The sequence below is a fragment of the Anopheles stephensi genome, chromosome 3 (assembly GCF_013141755.1).
Source record: "Anopheles stephensi strain Indian chromosome 3, UCI_ANSTEP_V1.0, whole genome shotgun sequence".
In the NCBI taxonomy this organism is placed as follows: Eukaryota; Metazoa; Arthropoda; class Insecta; order Diptera; family Culicidae; genus Anopheles; species Anopheles stephensi.
In genome coordinates, this window is record NC_050203.1 from 37624434 (window position 1) to 37641604 (window position 17171).

A 17171-nucleotide genomic window follows, 5' to 3' on the forward strand; every position below is an offset into this window, starting at 1 on the left:
GCTTTTATAACTTATTTTACTGCGCATCTCCAAATTCTACGAATTGCTCATTCTGTTCCGTCAAACGCTAGTAAAAAAAACTTCTCCCTCACCGCCATAATTCCTCGATGAAGGCACCGAGCAAAAACAAACCACCATTGTGGCCCAACGGTTCAGGCGCGAGGATCAATTAAACACCAAACAAAGCCACATGATACCGCGGCCTGTGCATCATCATGATCGTATCAGTATCAATGCTTCTCCGCAAAGGATTTCTGGCCGGCGCTGCCGGTACGACCGAAAAAAAGGGAACGCTGCCAGCATGCGCAATGCCAACACTGCAATCATAAACCAACCGAGCGGATTGGCGGAAGCAGCAAAAAAAAACAAAGGCGCGTTAAAATTGCGCGATACTCAGGCGATGAAACAGTACAAAGATATCTTTCAACCCACACGCACACACACACACGATCACGCACACGTGTTTGCGCGAAAGGTTGCCCGCAAGATGTCCTCTTCGTTCTACATCATTTTCCTGGTCCTGGTGGCGATGGTGCTGGCTGCGGACAATGGCGCAGCAGCAACTGTCCTGTCTCACCACCACACCTGAGACGTAGTTTCGACAAGTAACGATCGGGGCTGTCCATTAGCCACCAAATGATCTCCACCCCGTTTTGCGGGCAGGATCGGATCTCTTTTCCCTTTTTCCTATATATTCCATGGTTTGTGTATTCTACACACACACACACGCCGCTTTCCGTTTTTACCGCTTTTCCGCACCTTATGCTTGCGGAGTGTTGACTGCGTGCACGGTCGCGAAGTACCAGGTAACAAGCTTCGGCCGAAAAAGACACGTCACAAACATCGGAAAGATGGGCGGTGGATATCGTTTCCCATCCGAAGAGTGGAGCGTGTGCCACCAATAGGTCATCAGTTCCTACCACCATTGGAACGGGGAACATCGGCCACGCCAACAAGGATGATAAAAGGGGGCCGGGAGTGATGATCGCTTTTTTACAGCATCGAAATGATATAATTAATTCACGCGTGCAACATTCGAGGAGGGTGAAGCCGGAAGACAACTGTTCAGGTTAAGGTTCTACCGAAGATCGCGCTTGCAGCGAACTCCTTTCACAAAACGAACAAACGTTGGATGAGATTTCCCGAACGCCACAATGCGCCCAGATCAAAGATCAGTCCTACGGTGAACAACGACAGCAGTAAAAAGAGAAAAAAAAAGCTTGGACCTCATCTAAAGACGTCCAGAAGATCATATCCCGAGGCATTCACTGGTCCAGTTTAACCTTACCGGTCCTTTCTTTACGCTCCTTCGCGTGCACGGGCTCGCTGCAAGTCATTACCTGGGCGTCATATTTTATGTTTGAATTTCATTTGCGCTCTCACAACTGCAGTCGCCGTAGTCGGTTGGCCAAAGGGTTTCAACTTTTAATTGTTAAAGCTCTTCCCACGGGGTGTTGCGCTCACCGGTCCTGCCCAATGGAAGGAAGCTGACACAAAGGCAGCCGGTCAGGATTTTATTGACGTGGCTTAAATCATGTGCCATATAATTCTCACTTCTCATCCCTATGCAAACGTTATGCTGTGGTCGGAGCATCGCGCAAGGATGCAGTCTCATTGGAAAATCGGCTAAGTAATGCACCCCACGACCCAGACCTTTGCAGGCACAAGCGAGTATTGGCAAAGCTCGTTTGCATTTTTAATTCATATTTGGAATGTTAATTTGTTTTGCGCGCGCTCAGTTAAGCAACGCTAAGCCTCCTGGCAGGCATATCGGTCGCGACTGAACGTCGAACGCTGTTCGCCGAGTATAATTCTTCCCGGGGCCAGCGGCTTGATCTCATTCGCACTCTTCCCTGGTTTGTTACCGCCGCGACCGCCGAGGCAGTCGAAACTCTGAAGCAAACACAACGGCTTCGTCGAAGGTTCTGAACCGAACGGCCGGAGAATGCACCCGGAGGCGATCTGGACGGTGCAAACTCATTATTGGTTCCTCGATCGTATAAGCATTATTATTTATTGAAAATTGTTTTGCCTGCATCAAAATATATAATTACCAGCGCGAGAAGCAGTGCACGCGGGCCCTAAGCCCTGTTGCTCATAAACACAGGCCCAGACTCGACACTGTGTGTGTGTGTGCGAGGTGGTCGATGGATTGCGCCGCATCATCGAATTGCACTTCGAGCGCACATGCATTGCCCGCCATAATCACAAACTGCACAATAAAGCACACACACACGCGGTACAACACCCTGAGCATCGATCCCAGTGCTGAGCAGGAAATATCGATCGATGCTAGAGCATTCTTCACAGACACACACACACACACAAAGGGCTTTATTTGTGCTTTGCAGCTGACTCCAGAGAGGGAGGAGAGATTGAAGATCACCAAACACCGGCGCAAGAAGGCATTGGACCCGATCAGAGTGTTGAGGCTGGGCGTGATGAAGACGACGACCCGCTCTCAATGGATCATCGATTTCGAGCCGAGTCATGCTCGCTGCCTTAAACTGCAACGGGCCGTGTTACCGCAATTAATAGACTTCTATGCAAAGTTTGCCCATCGCTGATGCACCGTGCACCGAGCTAGCGGGCTGTCCCGGCTGTCCGGACGAATGTCAAGTATAATTTCGTATCTCGCCTCTCAAAAGCGCGGAACAATACTAGCATGATCGTGCTTGCTACACGAACTGGTTTAGGACGGGAACAGCAAATGCTATAAAAATGCTACAACCGCAGCATCGGTCGTGCATAAAAAGATGATCGTTAAGTAGAGGATGGCTTACAGAATTCTTACTCATTTCAAATCACTTTTATCTCCTGCCTGAGCCTGAGCCTCATTGCAACCCTTCTTTATCGCTAATGAGGTTTGGCGATACACTCAACACTCCTCAATCATATCTATAGTACCTGACTAATCGATAGGTTTTCGGTGACGAATTAATTGAGCTTCTTGAAGGAAGAGCTACCGCATCATAACGGTCAGCAACACCGGACGCGCCTTCAAAAATATACCGTCGGGAATTGAACACAGTGTTCCTGGATATTACACTCCCATACGACAGGATCGGTTTCTTGCCCCCAAAAAAAAGGGATCTTTAGTTCCACCAAAAGCGCATTCGAAAACCTTCGTTAAACGTCTTCCTAGTAAGGTTCGCTGATGTCGTTCGGGACTTCTTGGCAAGAGCGTGTGCGCCGAAACCGTTACCCACTTCCACCACGTGTACCCTTAACGATCGGTCGACACTGACTCCAATTAAAACATCAACGCCTTAGACGATTGAAGTGTTCCAATACAAAAAAAGTGAAAGATACAATTACAATGTAGAGAAGACAAGTGTTGCAACACAAACTCCGACGCTGTGTAATGAGTTGATCATCATAACACAAACCCGCGGCTCACAACGAACACAAGTACCGGTAAAGCGGAAAGGGGCGAGAAAAAAAGACCATCTCAAAATAATCTTCGTCCTACACACACACACGCACACACCCGAAACCTGTTGGGAAGGAAAACCCCCCCTCCGCGAGAGTGAGAGGAAACTTTTTTGGGGAGTTCTACACACCAAATACTCCAGACACAAAAAATCAAGAAGCATACAGAAAATAATAATTACTAATAATTATCCTCTGCGGAGGTACAAATTTAATTGAGATGTTTTCGTTTTCGTGAATTTTTTGGACTGTTGAACGCCTCGCCGGAGTCCTCTGTGGAATGGCAGAGATGGGAGAGCTCGGTGGAGCCCTACGTGAGGGGCAACTCGAACATACATATATATGACCATAAAGTGTCTATTAACGGCCCACAGCCAGCAGCGAACGGACCGGTGTGGACGCTGGGATGGAAAACCACACGATCTCTCAGCTCATCAGACCAGCAACAGCAGCAGTAGAAAGGGAGTAGATAATTACTTTCCATGTTCAAAACAAATTATTAAAATGATTAGAAGGCCGGGGCACGCTCATTTGGCGCATTAGTATTCTTTCCCTCGTCGTTAATGTTGCATTCGATCGCATTCTAAAGGGCGAATTCTGATTTTTCGTCCCTTTCCCCCGGTCCACCATTCACCCTCCTTCGTTTCTCGGCCAACATGTTCGATATGCAGATTGGCCACACGATGAGAGAGGCTTGTCGCACCCTTTTTTTTCAATGAGCTGCACTCGCTGGTGGCGCGCCAACTTTGAAACATGATTTCTTTTACCGGCCTTTTGGAAACACCCGTGTAAGCGCTTTTCCAGGCTGGCAATTAGTTGGGCCCGTCGGTTTATGATGATTAGTTTTCGGAAACGTGTTTGCAACCCCTAGCGCACCTCACGCGCCCAAACACGTTCCCACCCCGTTGTTCGCTTTCTCATTGACAATAATTACGCGTTTCGGGGGGGGGGGGAAGATTTAACGAAAAGATGATGAACACCACCGAAACACACTCGCACACACACACTTGTGCCCCAATACGCGTACATGCACACATAATTACAATTACCTTTTATGTATTCTTCTTCTTCGCTCAGAACGTTGAAAATATCCCAAATTAACGATGTACATCCGCTTCATGGGCTTCTTTGAGCGCGAGAGTCTGCCAGACCAGCCTCCTCTCACTCCAAACGCCGAAGATGGGTGGAGGATATCCCGGTGGATCTTGATGACGGCTTCTGCAGACGGTGCACAAATTCGCACATCCGATCGGCACGATCGATTAATACGAGCGATCACTACGGTGGGTTGGTCATCCCTCACATGTTCGTCCAGTAACTACACCCGAAGGGAACATTCCTTCCCACGATGCACTTCACGTTTCCCGCTCAATCAATGCTTCACTTGGGCGGGACACACTACTGGTCGGTCGGCACTTGGCACTGTTTAAAAGCTCCTGGCGAACTTGGAAAGACTGCGTAGTGTTACGGAACATAGAACAGTTAACGCTTTGCAGTGCGCTTCTTACACACTAAGCGCAACACACACGGGATTGCTGCTAGGCTCTCTTAAAACGCTAAACGTAACGTCACTGCTGCTGCTGTTTGCCACTGCAACTCCTTTACGTTAACTAAGGACTAACGATAGGGAACGATAAAGCACGGCTTTGTTCAAGCATGTTCGTACTTCTGATTTCGTACACAAAGGGGACGCATCCCAGGGGGCGCGCGCCGTACCTGTTGGAACCATGGCCAGTGGTCCCAACGAGGCTGGCTCGCCGCCTCGACGGGTGCGAGTTTCGCGGTTACAGTCGCGCCCCGGTCCACGCGCGCCGGCGGTTTGTTTACGAATAAGCGAACCGAAAGCTGCCGAACCGGACGAGACCCCCCGTTTGGGTGCCGAAGCGGAGAAAACGCACGCAGCGTGCGCGTTTGCACCACTACCACTCAAGCTCGCGCCAAACGCCAATACCCGTACGCACTCGGGCATCGCGCGTCACGTGTGGCTCCGGTGCAGGCACTGCCGGGCATAAATGTGTGTGAGTAGTGCGCTGCATTGCTAAATTGGATCATTAATTCTGGACGATTTACAGTGCAGGCTAATGAATTATATTTTAAAATGTTAGCTTAAAAAATGTAAATAAAACAAAGCTACATGAAGGATCAATACTGTTTTGTACCTCCTTGATTTCATGGGACAATTTTTTTTAAATAATAAATTTCTCCTCAATTATTCCTTTCAGTAACAGTTCAAAATTTTGATCTAAAATCTTTTATTTTCTTTCTTTTTCTTAAAATATTTATTTTTCGTTTTTGAAAGCCTTTTTTTCAAACTTTACATGGTTTACGCTACTTAGTTTTGACTGACTGCACACATTCTCACTATCTTGTTAGTCGCTTAGTTTCCTCGAAAGCATTTAATTTCATCAGCCGCCTGATGACGGTTTTGATAGTTGATGAAATCAAATGCTCTCGTTCAAAAATCGTTTATTTGCATTTCAAGATGTATGCATCCATAGCAAGAAATCGAGTGAGGTGCGTCAAGAAATGTGTACAGCGAGCCAAAACTAAATCGTAAAAACCCAGAACATGTTAAATAGCAATGAAAAATAGCTGCCGTTTTACAAAGTTTCTCAGATGGCAAAACCAGTGTCTCCATGCTTAAAATAATAAGCGACAAAATAATATACATCGCACCTGAAAGAACGTGACAAATTATGGCTGAAGTTTTGGGGTTTCAATCAAAAACTCGTTCAAATGCAACTTTCCGAGCAATATTTGGAGCAATTTTGAAAGGATAAAAAGGATTTTCAGGGTCAGTTTAACACTATGAAACACTATCTGATGCAACTGCTTGTTGCAGTATCTACCCTATTCGCCACATTTAGATCCCATACGACTTCTGGTAACTCCCAAAACTAAACAAAAAAAAAGCATGGAAAGCATGTTAATATGTTCTTGACAATCGATGCTGCAACCAAAATTCCATGGGCTCAAAGACGTTCGCAGGCGGCGTAAAAGTCTCGCGTTCCGACACATCAAACATCACGGTATTACTTTGTAGAGAATTATTTTACGAGCCATACGGAAATTTACTTTCAAAACCTTATACAAATAACTGTAACAACTGAATATTCTTTTGTAACGTACTTTTGATAATAGCTAGCTGTTGAAATTTGAAATAAGAAAACTTGTTTGCTGTAATAATATGGAACTGACTTCTATTTCGGTCATTACAAGATTTCAAATCGATAATAGAATATTACAAGCCCTAAGAGGAATTTTGCAACCGAATTTTCCTCTCTTTCCTTCTCTTATTTCATAGAAACGACCTGGACGTATTTCTACAACCTGTGATACTAATCACGCCTCTTTACAAAACATTTCAAACAGTTAAGAACAATGTCAAACGCTTGACCATCTCAGATATCCAAAACAACTGAGAATCATCAAACAAAAAAAAAAAAAACAATCGTACCTATCATTATCGTACTCCGCCGCAACCGGTCAGACATTTTCATCAACACAATCAAGTGAAATTAACGACAACGGCTCTGGGGCAGCATGTTGAAATCGTTCATTTTCAATGAATAACATCCCGTAAAGTAAGCGGCGCGGCCCACCATCAACCGCACCAACGGGCGTCCTCATCGGATAATCACATTGGACGAGATTTACTTTTATCTCGCTTCGGACCCATCCGCGTACATGCATCCGCCGCCGCAGAACCGATCATCACCCCAATGGTCGCCCAACAGTGTGTCCCGCGGTCAACCGTTGGCAGCATCATTCATTTCAGCATCAGTGACAATGAAATCAAAACCAACGGGCAGTAAGTAAGCACTCCCAGCACAGATTCAGCTCATTCCGGCGGCTCCCATGAGCGCTCTCGTGCGCGTGGAACCTGCCGTGCCCATCAGCCCATGCCTCCCGGGATGCAGCACTCGAGGGTTGTTACTGTTAATATATATGAAAACTGTCACCCATTATGGTCATTATTTCATTTAAAAATGTAGATCTAATTATGTGCTGATGTGGTGCGAGAAGCATGTGAGCGATGAGCGGCACATCGCACCGCTTACTCGAAAGCGGGATGTCCAGCCCGGCCGGCCGAACAGCATCCGTCACTACCAGCAGAAACCGAGGGAAAGACAACCGTCTCGAACCTTCACCAGCATCAGCGGCACAACACAAATCGGAGAGCTGCCGCCAGTTGATCGTTCTTATCTTATTGAAATCGAAACGATTTACAAACGGCAGGCCGTACTCCGCTTGGCAGGAGGACGAAAGTTGCTGCGGCGCGCCCAGGACACGGTTGAGATGGGTGTGAATTAAGCTATAATAAAATGACGTCTTTGATAAGTAAATAAATCTTTGTCCATTAGGCAGTGTGCGATCATCTCCTTCCATTCGCTTTGTTCCCGCCTGGGTCGGCCTTGTCGAATGTGTGGCACTCATTCATGATCGTATGATTTTTTCGACCGGGAAAACATCCAACCCAACAACACACGGGTGACTAACGGGTGATTATCGAATAGAGCGCGCGCTCTATTGCTGGGTGTTGGTTGCCGACTGGATGTTCTGTCTTGTTTGCCGGTTAGTGGTGTGTTTTTCCCCACCACACAGTCATTCAAGCACCGTCCCAAAAGGAATTAAAAACTAATTCAATACTTCCGGTCATTAGATCACACATACAGATCACTGTCACACGGGGCGAGGGTAATATGGGGGAAGCAAGCTGAAACGCAACGCTTGCTGCATCCACTACTTCCGGACGCTTTATTGAACGAATTATACCGTGGGGGTTGGCTTACTTAGGGTGCGGAGATTAAGTGAGAAGCACGATACATTCAAATAGCAATGAGTAATGCAGCACGTATCGGTCGGATACGTTTCGTATTAATTTGTTGACAGTGTCTGTGTCTGAAAATCTCTCGTAAACCAGTTGAAATTTACAACTCAAAAACAACTCTGGGGGTTTTTTGTTACTTCATTAATCTCGTGGTAACTTTGAGATAATGGGTGAACATTAGCATAAGCGCAATGTGAGCCAAGTGACATATGCAGATAGAGGTGATACTATCAATCTTTGGAATTGCGTAAATCTTTATATAATCAATCCTAAGCTTCACATAACATTAAACCCACCTCGTACCACCAACGCTACAGATTGCCAAGCTGGATCGATATTGGTGATATTGGATCTGAGTAACGCATTACGTAGTTGGGGCTGAACCATATCCCCGAGACTTTATCGCTATATTTTAACGACTCCTGGAAGTATAGCATACGGTAGCTCGTTAAAGTAGTTATTATATGGTTGCTATTAGCTAGCAGATTGTTAAGCATCTTCTTGTTTGATTTAACGACCTCTTAGGTCATGCCTGCCATTTCTGGCTTCCTAGACTTCACGATGCGGCAAATCATGGAGAAGATGGCGGAGCAGAAGCTCCTCTCCTACCATCTCTTCATTGATTTTAAAGCCGCATATGACAGCATAGCCAGGGTAAAACTGTACGACGTGATGAGCTCTTTCGAAATCCCGAGGTAACCAAGCTTACCAGGCTTGTAAGAATAACAGTGACCAACATTATGTACAGATAGGTGACCACACCTTCGAAGTGGTCCAAAACATCGCCTATCTGACGTCAGTAGTCAGCATCGTCAACATTATTGATGTTGAGTTACGCGCATGGGTGCTGGCTGCCAACGGTCATACTAAAGCCTGAGGATTGGGACTGTACAGAACATTTATAGTCCCAGTACTCACATACGCCTCTGAGACATGAACTCTGTCCAAAACTGACGAAGCCCTCTTAGCCGCGTTCGAGAGGAAGATGCTCAGAAGGATTCTTGGCCCCGTATGTGTGGAAAGACAATTGAGGAGCCGCTACAATAACGAGCTCTACGAGCTGTACGATGATCTCACCATCGTGCAGCGAATTAGACTCGCCAGGCTCCGGTAGGCTGGTCACGTCATGAGAATGACACCGGACAATCCAGCCCGTTAAATCCGTTTAGTCCGTCCACACGGACAGAGGAGGCGTTGTAGGCGCAAATTAAGATGGAGTGATGGCGTTGATGCGTCCGCCAGAATGGCCGGGATAACGGATTGGCAGATGACGGTGCTAAACCGTGAGCGGTATCGAGGATTGTTGCTGCAGATCAAGACCTCGAAGAGGTTGTAGCGCCTGATAAGTAAGTAAGTAAGACTTAATCATACTACATTGTTGAATAGTCTACGGGGAAACGATCCGGATGGAATTTGATCCCCGGTTCTGTCGTATAAAGACCGGCGCCGTTGTCGCAACACCACCAATTATAGAATTTGTTTCCCAACAGACCATATTTATGCTTTGGAAAACTTTGCGTAGAACGCGTTTTGAACTCCAGACTAGTTCTCCTATTTATTCGTCATTCCTATTTATTCAGACAATTTGGGCTATTTATTCGTAGGGGATCGAATCCCGTTAGGGCCGTACTGCGCGGAACCAATGCGTCTAGTAAGCCATTAGATGGCTGACATGCCCTTGTAGGTCGTTAAGCTACGACGAATTAGATCTTTCCGTAGCTTAGAGGTATTAACATACACACTATTCGTCATTCGGCAGTTTGAACACTTTTTACATTTATATTACATATGCCAGAAAGAATAGATGACTGACTGATCATTGATGATCACTTGATCACCTGAGAATAACTTGTATCATGATGACTCGTGGCGGCCATCGAAGTAATGATATTATGCTTTTTGCCAAATGCTCCCTGAAGTACAGCAAAAAAAAATCAGGCATGAAATAAAGACTTATTAGGACATTACTCATATATTCTAGAGTGATTTTTCCCAAACTGACGATGTGATGAGGATTGTTGACTCAGGTTGACTTCAGGCGACTCCGAGGAGTTGCTAAACACTGTTATATCCATGGTGGGGCGGATGTATGGCAGGAATTTTCTGTGGAAAATCAACGCACCGAAAAATTAAAAAAAAAACAACGGATTTTGGACAATGTCAACGACAACACCAGTCCAAATGTTTGGTCTATAAAATTACCCAGAACTTCTAATTAATTAGACCAAGACCAAACTAAAACAGTTTGTAAAGTCCATACCAGAAAAAATGCAGCAGGATTGAAGCGGGAAATGGTGACTACATTTGAGTGAATCTTGATAATAGGATAGTAATTTATTTAATCTGCCTGAAATTTTCAAACGTAATAGATGGAAAAAAAACTCTTCTCTTTTACGAAAATCACCCTGTTGTAGTAAAATACGAATATACACAAACCTAGAATGAAATTCATTAGAGGGATGTCCGTGTGAATGTCTAACTCCAGTGACAAGGTTCACTTTACATCGCAGAGCTCTCATATCTATAAAACTAACGAAGTGATATACCGTAGAGGCACGTCATGAAAATTGCACCAGACAAAATTTTGATAAAAAAACAAAATATAAAGACAACAGACTTTAAACAACCGAAAAACGCATTTGTTAGTAAGATTAGACTTTTACTGTGATTTTGAAAATAGTATAGAAATGTTAGGCCCGACAAGGAATGAGATCAACTCCCTAAAAAAAGCGAAAGGATTTTAAGATTTGTTCAAGAATGTAAGGTATGAACCTTCATCACTTTATCACCAGGAGGATTCGAGCTAGGAAATTGCATACTGAACTTATTATTTAAACTAAACAAAAACGCATGGAAAATTTTTTTTTTAAATAATTTGCTATATCCCTGAGGCATGGTTAATTTAATTAAAATATAATGTGGAACGGAAAAAATCCGTAATAGTCATCATACTCAATCAGATACGGCCAGAAATCAAACCAATGTACATGTTTTAAAACTGCTAATCGGAAGCAAAACGTTTGCTTCGACTAGTTTTATTCAGTCGCTTTTATTTGAACCATCATTGTACAAAATTAACCCCAACATCCGCTCAGTTGACTCACAATCTCTCCTGCTCAAAATTTTAGTAATAAATTGGTATCATAATCAAAATAATGATTACTCATTCATTGGAGAGGAGACTCATTCAATAGATCTTTACACACAAAATTAAAAAAGGCATAGTAAAAAAAACACACCAAACACAAAATTAAACTAACACAAAGGCAAATAACCTCACAGAACTAGCTTACCCTCGGCTAACATATCAATATCAACACCTTTCAGTTTTGAGTGAGTAGAAATGTTCTGGAATTTGGAGGACGAATACTTCAGCCAGGGTGACTTCAGTTTCTTTTCCATCATTTTGGGAACGGACTTGATCACGTTTGCCAGCCGCTGTACAATCGGCGACAAACCCCTAACGCTGTAGTGGGTATAGTGTTCCAGCGTTTTGGTCCATATTAGCCCACTGGAACTGTTCCCATCCTCGCCAGATAATGGAAACAGATACAACGATATGTACAATGCCGCGGCCGCAATCTGCAATGTTACATTCCATTTACCAAACATGCAACGGATTTCAATCATTATCATTCACGGTTATCCTTTACTTACCTCGGACGGTTTGTAATGGGCAGTGCTGTAGTCCACGCTGGCAAGCTCGATCAGGTACTTGGCCAGCACGTGATTCACATCCGACGCCTTGGCTGCCTTGGAAAACCGGCGCAGGAAATGCGTTGGAAGGGGCTTGCCCAAGTTGAAGTCCAACGCCCGCACCATCTCCTTCTCCATTTCCAGAATCTGATGCTTCTGGTACGTATCGTCGGTGATGAACACAAAGTCGTGAATCTCGGGAGGGAACAGTTCCTCATATTTGGATGCAATGAACATCGCCGTCACGCCCACCAACTGTAACTTCTTCTTCGGAACTGTCTTCACCTTCTGCAGATAACGGTCGATCAGCGACACTGTCATGTGGTAAGTGTCGATGTCCAGCTTAAACTGGTGGTGCACTTCGTTGATCCAATCGATCAGAATCGTTCGCATCTTGTGTGAGATCTGTTGGTCGAATAGCGAACGGCGGTTAGTACATGATACGGCCACCTTTACCTTACGATGCCCAACGGCACAGCTTACCTCCTTGTGGCCCTCTAGGAAGTTTTCGCGCAAGGCATATCCGGGCCTGCTTTCCAGTTGGTTCAAGTAATTGTATATATCATTCACGTACTCCGACACCAACATCGGATTCCACCCATCGTTCACGTCAATGTTCTCGATGCTTTCCAAAAGCTTCTGCGAATGGGTGTCCAGCCGTTCGGGTTTCTGCACAGGTAAAAGATCAATTTCTTACTCTTTGGGCTCCTACTTCGCTCGCCACACACACACCCGAATTTGGCAGATCGCCCCCGGTACGTACCTTGGTGGTCGTCGAGATGGTTTCGCCTTCGTCCGATGATGATGCGTTGCTGCTGCTGGGAGCGCTTTTTGGCTGAACTTTACGATTTTGCTTCGCCAATGTCCGCAGCGACAGCTGGCTGTCCTCGCGCTTGAGCGTTACGTGCTTTACCTCGTTGCCTTTGTTCAATTGCACGTGCACCTTTACAGCTTCCGCGTTGCCACCAGCTTTCGGGTCTGCCGTAGATTTTATAGATTCTGATCTGGTGACGGGTTTTTTGGGAACGGCTACCGCGCCCGATCCATCCGCCTTCCGCCAACGGGTGTCTACGCGAGGCTTGATATTCTTCAGCGTCGGGTTGGCATTCTTCAGCACAGCTCCCTTTTCCGTGCCTTTGCCAACCAAGTCCTGGGATGCATTGCGTAGCACTTTGTTGCCCAGCTCGCCCAACACGGGACGCCTTGTGGCGGCTACCATTTTCTTCACACCTCCTTCGTGCAGGTTTCCCGCTACGTGGTTCTGTACGGCCATAAATACGCACCATTAAACAGTGTACAACAGTTCCTTTCTCAGATCATCATTAGCATTAGAACGCTTTGCTCGAAGTGCAAAATGGTTCCGACGGCCATCGACATTTCTTCTAGCCCTGGTCGACTGTTCCAAAGCCAACCCATTTGACCCGACACCAATGGCGTCATCAACGGTGAGCATCAACTGCGAGTGACCAAACTGCACTTACCTCATCAATTCTGATAAAACGGGACATCTTCGACAGTTTTCCTGTTTATCTATCGGTGTAGAAGGTGGCAAAAGCCGTCACAAACAATACAACACAAAAAGGCGCTACAAATATATACAGCTGTTTCTCACGCCAACAGTACGCCGAGCTTGCAATCGGCCGGTGACACCAAAACCGTTTGAATTCGTACGAACCCTCGGAGACGTTGAGCGCTAATGAACGAAAAGGCCTGTTGGCAGCACACGCACACACGTTCGAACTGCTGTCGACAGAAGAATGCGTTTTCTATGCGTTCTTCGATGACAGCAGCCAGGGATACTCAATCTACCAATTCATAATTAATAAACAACATTGTGGAAGAAGATGGCAAATGATCGAGACACAGCTTCATCATACGGGGCTATTTGTCAAAAACATCGAATAATAAATTATGTTTTCTTTGTAAGACGAATTTTTAAACCTTTGCCGTCGGGCTAACCCCATATAAAATTTGAACGAAACTTAGGACTTTAAAATATACGACGGAGTTGTGACATTATCTTAATGTATGAAATGTAACGGTATTTGTCCATCTGAAAAATAAACTATTTTTAACCCTATTCCAGGCAACTGGACAATCCCAGGGTAGTCATGCCGATTTTAAAGCCGAGGGTACATTATGAATGGTATCAACCAGATTTCAAGACATCAAAAAGAATGTAGGAGAAAAGCGAAATATTAACATCAATATCGACGAGATTTTGCTTCGATCATTTGCTATCTTCTTCAAGGTATACGGATATAGTATGTAGAGTTGTTTAGAGCAAATTGACATTTCTCAACCTGCCATAGCAGTTCCGTAGTCATCGAGGGGAGGGGTATTGAGAAGAGTGATGGTAGCGTCTAAAGATTCGCCGGTGGTGGTATCGCTTGCGATTTTTTGACGAAAATGCAACCAAATATCGTCAATCCTCTGGCGGAGAACATTTGATATGCGAAGCTGACCCATAAACTAGCGACATTGCTCAAGGGACTGAGAATCGAGACTGTTTGTTCATGTTGGTAGCCCCATACCATATGTTTTTGTAAAAAAAAACTCTGACATATCTCGACTTAAATGGTGGGCAGTCAAATCGACAAAAAATCACCTTCTAAATACAATACACCTTGATCTTCCTCCACGATGTTGTTAATAATTATGAATTGGTAGGTTGAGTATCCCTGGCTGCTGTCATCGAAGAACGCATAGAAAACGCATTCTTCTGTCGACAGCAGTTCGAACGTGTGTGCGTGTGCTGCCAACAGGCCTTTTCGTTCATTAGCGCTCAACGTCTCCGAGGGTTCGTACGAATTCAAACGGTTTTGGTGTCACCGGCCGATTGCAAGCTCGGCGTACTGTTGGCGTGAGAAACAGCTGTATATATTTGTAGCGCCTTTTTGTGTTGTATTGTTTGTGACGGCTTTTGCCACCTTCTACACCGATAGATAAACAGGAAAACTGTCGAAGATGTCCCGTATTATCAGAATTGATGAGGTAAGTGCAGTTTGGTCACTCGCAGTTGATGCTCACCGTTGATGACGCCATTGGTGTCGGGTCAAATGGGTTGGCTTTGGAACGGTCGGCCAGGGCTAGAAGAAATGTCGATGGCCGTCGGAACCATTTTGCACTTCGAGCAAAGCGTTCTAATGCTAACGATGATCTGCGAAAGGTACTGTTGTACACTGTTTAATGGTGCGTATTTTTGGCCGTACAGAACCACGTAGCGGGAAACCTGCACGAAGGAGGTGTGAAGAAAATGGTAGCCGCCACAAGGCGTCCCGTGTTGGGCGAGCTGGGTAACAAAGTGCTACGCAATGCATCCCAGGACTTGGTTGGCAAAGGCGCGGAAAAGGGAGCTGTGCTGAAGAATGCCAACCCGACGCTGAAGAACATCAAGCCTCGCGTAGACACCCGTTGGCGGAAGGCGGATGGATCGGCCGCGGTAGCCATTCCCAAAAAACCCGTCACCAGATCAGAATCTATAAAATCTACGGCAGACCCGAAAGCTGGTGGCAACGCGGAACCTGTAAAGGTGCACGTGCAATTGAACAAAGGCAACGAGGTAAAGCACGTAACGCTCAAGCGCGAGGACAGCCAGCTGTCGCTGCGGACATTGGCGAAGCAAAATCGAAAAGTTCAGCCAAAAAGCGCTCCCAGCAGCAGCAGCGCATCATCATCGGACGAAGGCGAAACCATCTCGACGACCACCAAGGTACGTACCGGGGGCGATCTGCCAAATTCGGGTGTGTGTGTGTGTGTGTGTATGTGGGCGAGCGAAGTAGGAGCCCAAAGAGTAAGAAATTGATCTTTTACCTGTGCAGAAACCCGAACGGCTGGACACCCATTCGCAGAAGCTTTTGGAAAGCATCGAGAACATTGACGTGAACGATGGGTGGAATCCGATGTTGGTGTCGGAGTACGTGAATGATATTTACAATTACTTGAACCAACTGGAAAGCAGGCCCGGATATGCCTTGCGCGAAAACTTCCTAGAGGGCCACAAGGAGGTAAGCTGTGCCGTTGGGCATCGTAAGGTAAAGGTGGCTGTAACATGTACTAAGCGCCGTTCGCTATTCGACCAACAGATCTCACACAAGATGCGAACGATTCTGATCGATTGGATCAACGAAGTGCACCACCAGTTTAAGCTGGACATCGACACTTACCACATGACAGTGTCGCTGATCGACCGTTATCTGCAGAAAGTGAAGACAGTTCCGAAGAAGAAGTTACAGTTGGTGGGCGTGACGGCGATGTTCATTGCATCCAAATATGAGGAACTGTTCCCTCCCGAGATTCACGACTTTGTGTTCATCACCGACGATACGTACCAGAAGCATCAGATTCTGGAAATGGAGAAGGAGATGGTGCGTGCGTTGGACTTCAACTTGGGCAAGCCCCTTCCAACGCATTTCCTGCGCCGATTTTCCAAGGCTGCCAAGGCGTCGGATGTGAATCACGTGCTGGCCAAGTACCTGATCGAGCTTGCCAGCGTGGACTACAGCACTGCCCATTACAAACCATCCGAGGTAAGTAAAGGATAACCGTGAATGATAATGATTGAAATCCGTTGCATGTTTGGTAAATGGAATGTAACATTGCAGATTGCGGCCGCGGCATTGTACATATCGTTGTATCTATTTCCATTATCTGGCGAGGATGGGAACAGTTCCAGTGGGCTAATATGGACCAAAACGCTGGAACACTATACCCACTACAGCGTTAGGGGTTTGTCGCCGATTGTACAGCGGCTGGCAAACGTGATCAAATCCGTTCCCAAAATGATGGAAAAGAAACTGAAGTCACCCTGGCTGAAGTATTCGTCCTCCAAATTCCAGTGCATTTCGACGCATCCTAAGCTTAAAGGAGAAGAGATTAAGGCACTGATTGAGAATTAGCTACCCTGTTGGTAGTTAGGATGTTAAGCAATTTTTGACTTACAGTTTTTATCATGTTTTAGAGGAATAGTTTGTGTTTTTGACAATGTTAAAATGGGAATGATGGACATTTCTGCTGGCCAAGATAAAATTAATAATACAATTGCGTAAGATCGATGCTGTTCAATCTATCAGTTATGTATTTGTGTTACGTTCGTTCGTTCGTTTTTTGATTGATCCATGATTTAGCATATATAGGAAGGAAAATTAGACATCACACTGATGAAAATTGTAATTAAATTCAATAGTGACAACAACGCTAGTAAGCAACAAAA

The 17171-nt window shown here is 45.5% G+C and overlaps 3 protein-coding genes and 1 long non-coding RNA gene across 4 annotated transcripts in view; 2 read left to right on the forward strand and 2 right to left on the reverse strand.

Moving 5' to 3' along the window:
• LOC118511839 overlaps positions 1 to 5273 on the reverse strand; it is a 39432-nt gene extending 34159 nt beyond the window's left edge. The window contains exon 1 of the long non-coding RNA XR_004906178.1: positions 4482 to 5273. This is a non-coding gene — a long non-coding RNA (uncharacterized LOC118511839). The remainder of the gene's footprint in view (positions 1 to 4481) is intronic.
• A 1391-nt stretch (positions 5274 to 6664) lies between these two features.
• LOC118511840 lies at positions 6665 to 8066 on the forward strand. Its single transcript, XM_036055384.1, has 2 exons — positions 6665 to 7361; positions 7428 to 8066. Exons 1-2 carry the CDS (start codon positions 7291 to 7293, stop codon positions 7744 to 7746), a joined length of 390 nt encoding a protein of 129 aa, XP_035911277.1. The 5' UTR covers positions 6665 to 7290; the 3' UTR covers positions 7747 to 8066.
• A 3181-nt stretch (positions 8067 to 11247) lies between these two features.
• LOC118511842 (G2/mitotic-specific cyclin-B-like) lies at positions 11248 to 13713 on the reverse strand. The gene is made up of 5 exons (XM_036055385.1): positions 13441 to 13713; positions 12723 to 13220; positions 12443 to 12628; positions 11921 to 12364; positions 11248 to 11845 (listed from the first exon to the last, which is right to left on the reverse strand). Exons 1-5 carry the CDS (start codon positions 13465 to 13467, stop codon positions 11540 to 11542), a joined length of 1461 nt encoding a protein of 486 aa, XP_035911278.1. The 5' UTR covers positions 13468 to 13713; the 3' UTR covers positions 11248 to 11539.
• Positions 13714 to 14671: 958 nt separating this feature from the next.
• Positions 14672 to 17171, forward strand: LOC118511843 (G2/mitotic-specific cyclin-B-like). The gene is made up of 5 exons (XM_036055386.1): positions 14672 to 14953; positions 15174 to 15671; positions 15781 to 15966; positions 16045 to 16488; positions 16564 to 17171. The coding sequence occupies exons 1-5, from the start codon at positions 14927 to 14929 to the stop codon at positions 16855 to 16857; spliced, it is 1449 nt and encodes a 482-aa protein (XP_035911279.1). The 5' UTR covers positions 14672 to 14926; the 3' UTR covers positions 16858 to 17171.

What these genes read in the sequence shown, in the direction of transcription:
- LOC118511840 (XM_036055384.1), top strand. Translation starts at nt 7,291, where the DNA reads ATGAGCGCTCTCGTGCGCGTGGAACCTGCCGTGCCCATCAGCCCATGC. An exon ending in CCGGGATGCAGCACTCGAGG is followed by an intron (nt 7,362 to 7,427) that starts GTTGTTACTGTT and finishes TTAAAAATGTAG; the next exon opens with ATCTAATTATGTGCTGATGT.
- LOC118511842 (XM_036055385.1), bottom strand. Translation starts at nt 13,467, where the DNA reads ATGTCCCGTTTTATCAGAATTGATGAG. An exon ending in GTTTTATCAGAATTGATGAG is followed by an intron (nt 13,221 to 13,440) that starts GTAAGTGCAGTT and finishes ATGGCCGTACAG; the next exon opens with AACCACGTAGCGGGAAACCT. An exon ending in CCCATTACAAACCGTCCGAG is followed by an intron (nt 11,846 to 11,920) that starts GTAAGTAAAGGA and finishes GTAACATTGCAG; the next exon opens with ATTGCGGCCGCGGCATTGTA.
- LOC118511843 (XM_036055386.1), top strand. Translation starts at nt 14,927, where the DNA reads ATGTCCCGTATTATCAGAATTGATGAG. An exon ending in CCATCTCGACGACCACCAAG is followed by an intron (nt 15,672 to 15,780) that starts GTACGTACCGGG and finishes TTACCTGTGCAG; the next exon opens with AAACCCGAACGGCTGGACAC. An exon ending in TCCTAGAGGGCCACAAGGAG is followed by an intron (nt 15,967 to 16,044) that starts GTAAGCTGTGCC and finishes TTCGACCAACAG; the next exon opens with ATCTCACACAAGATGCGAAC.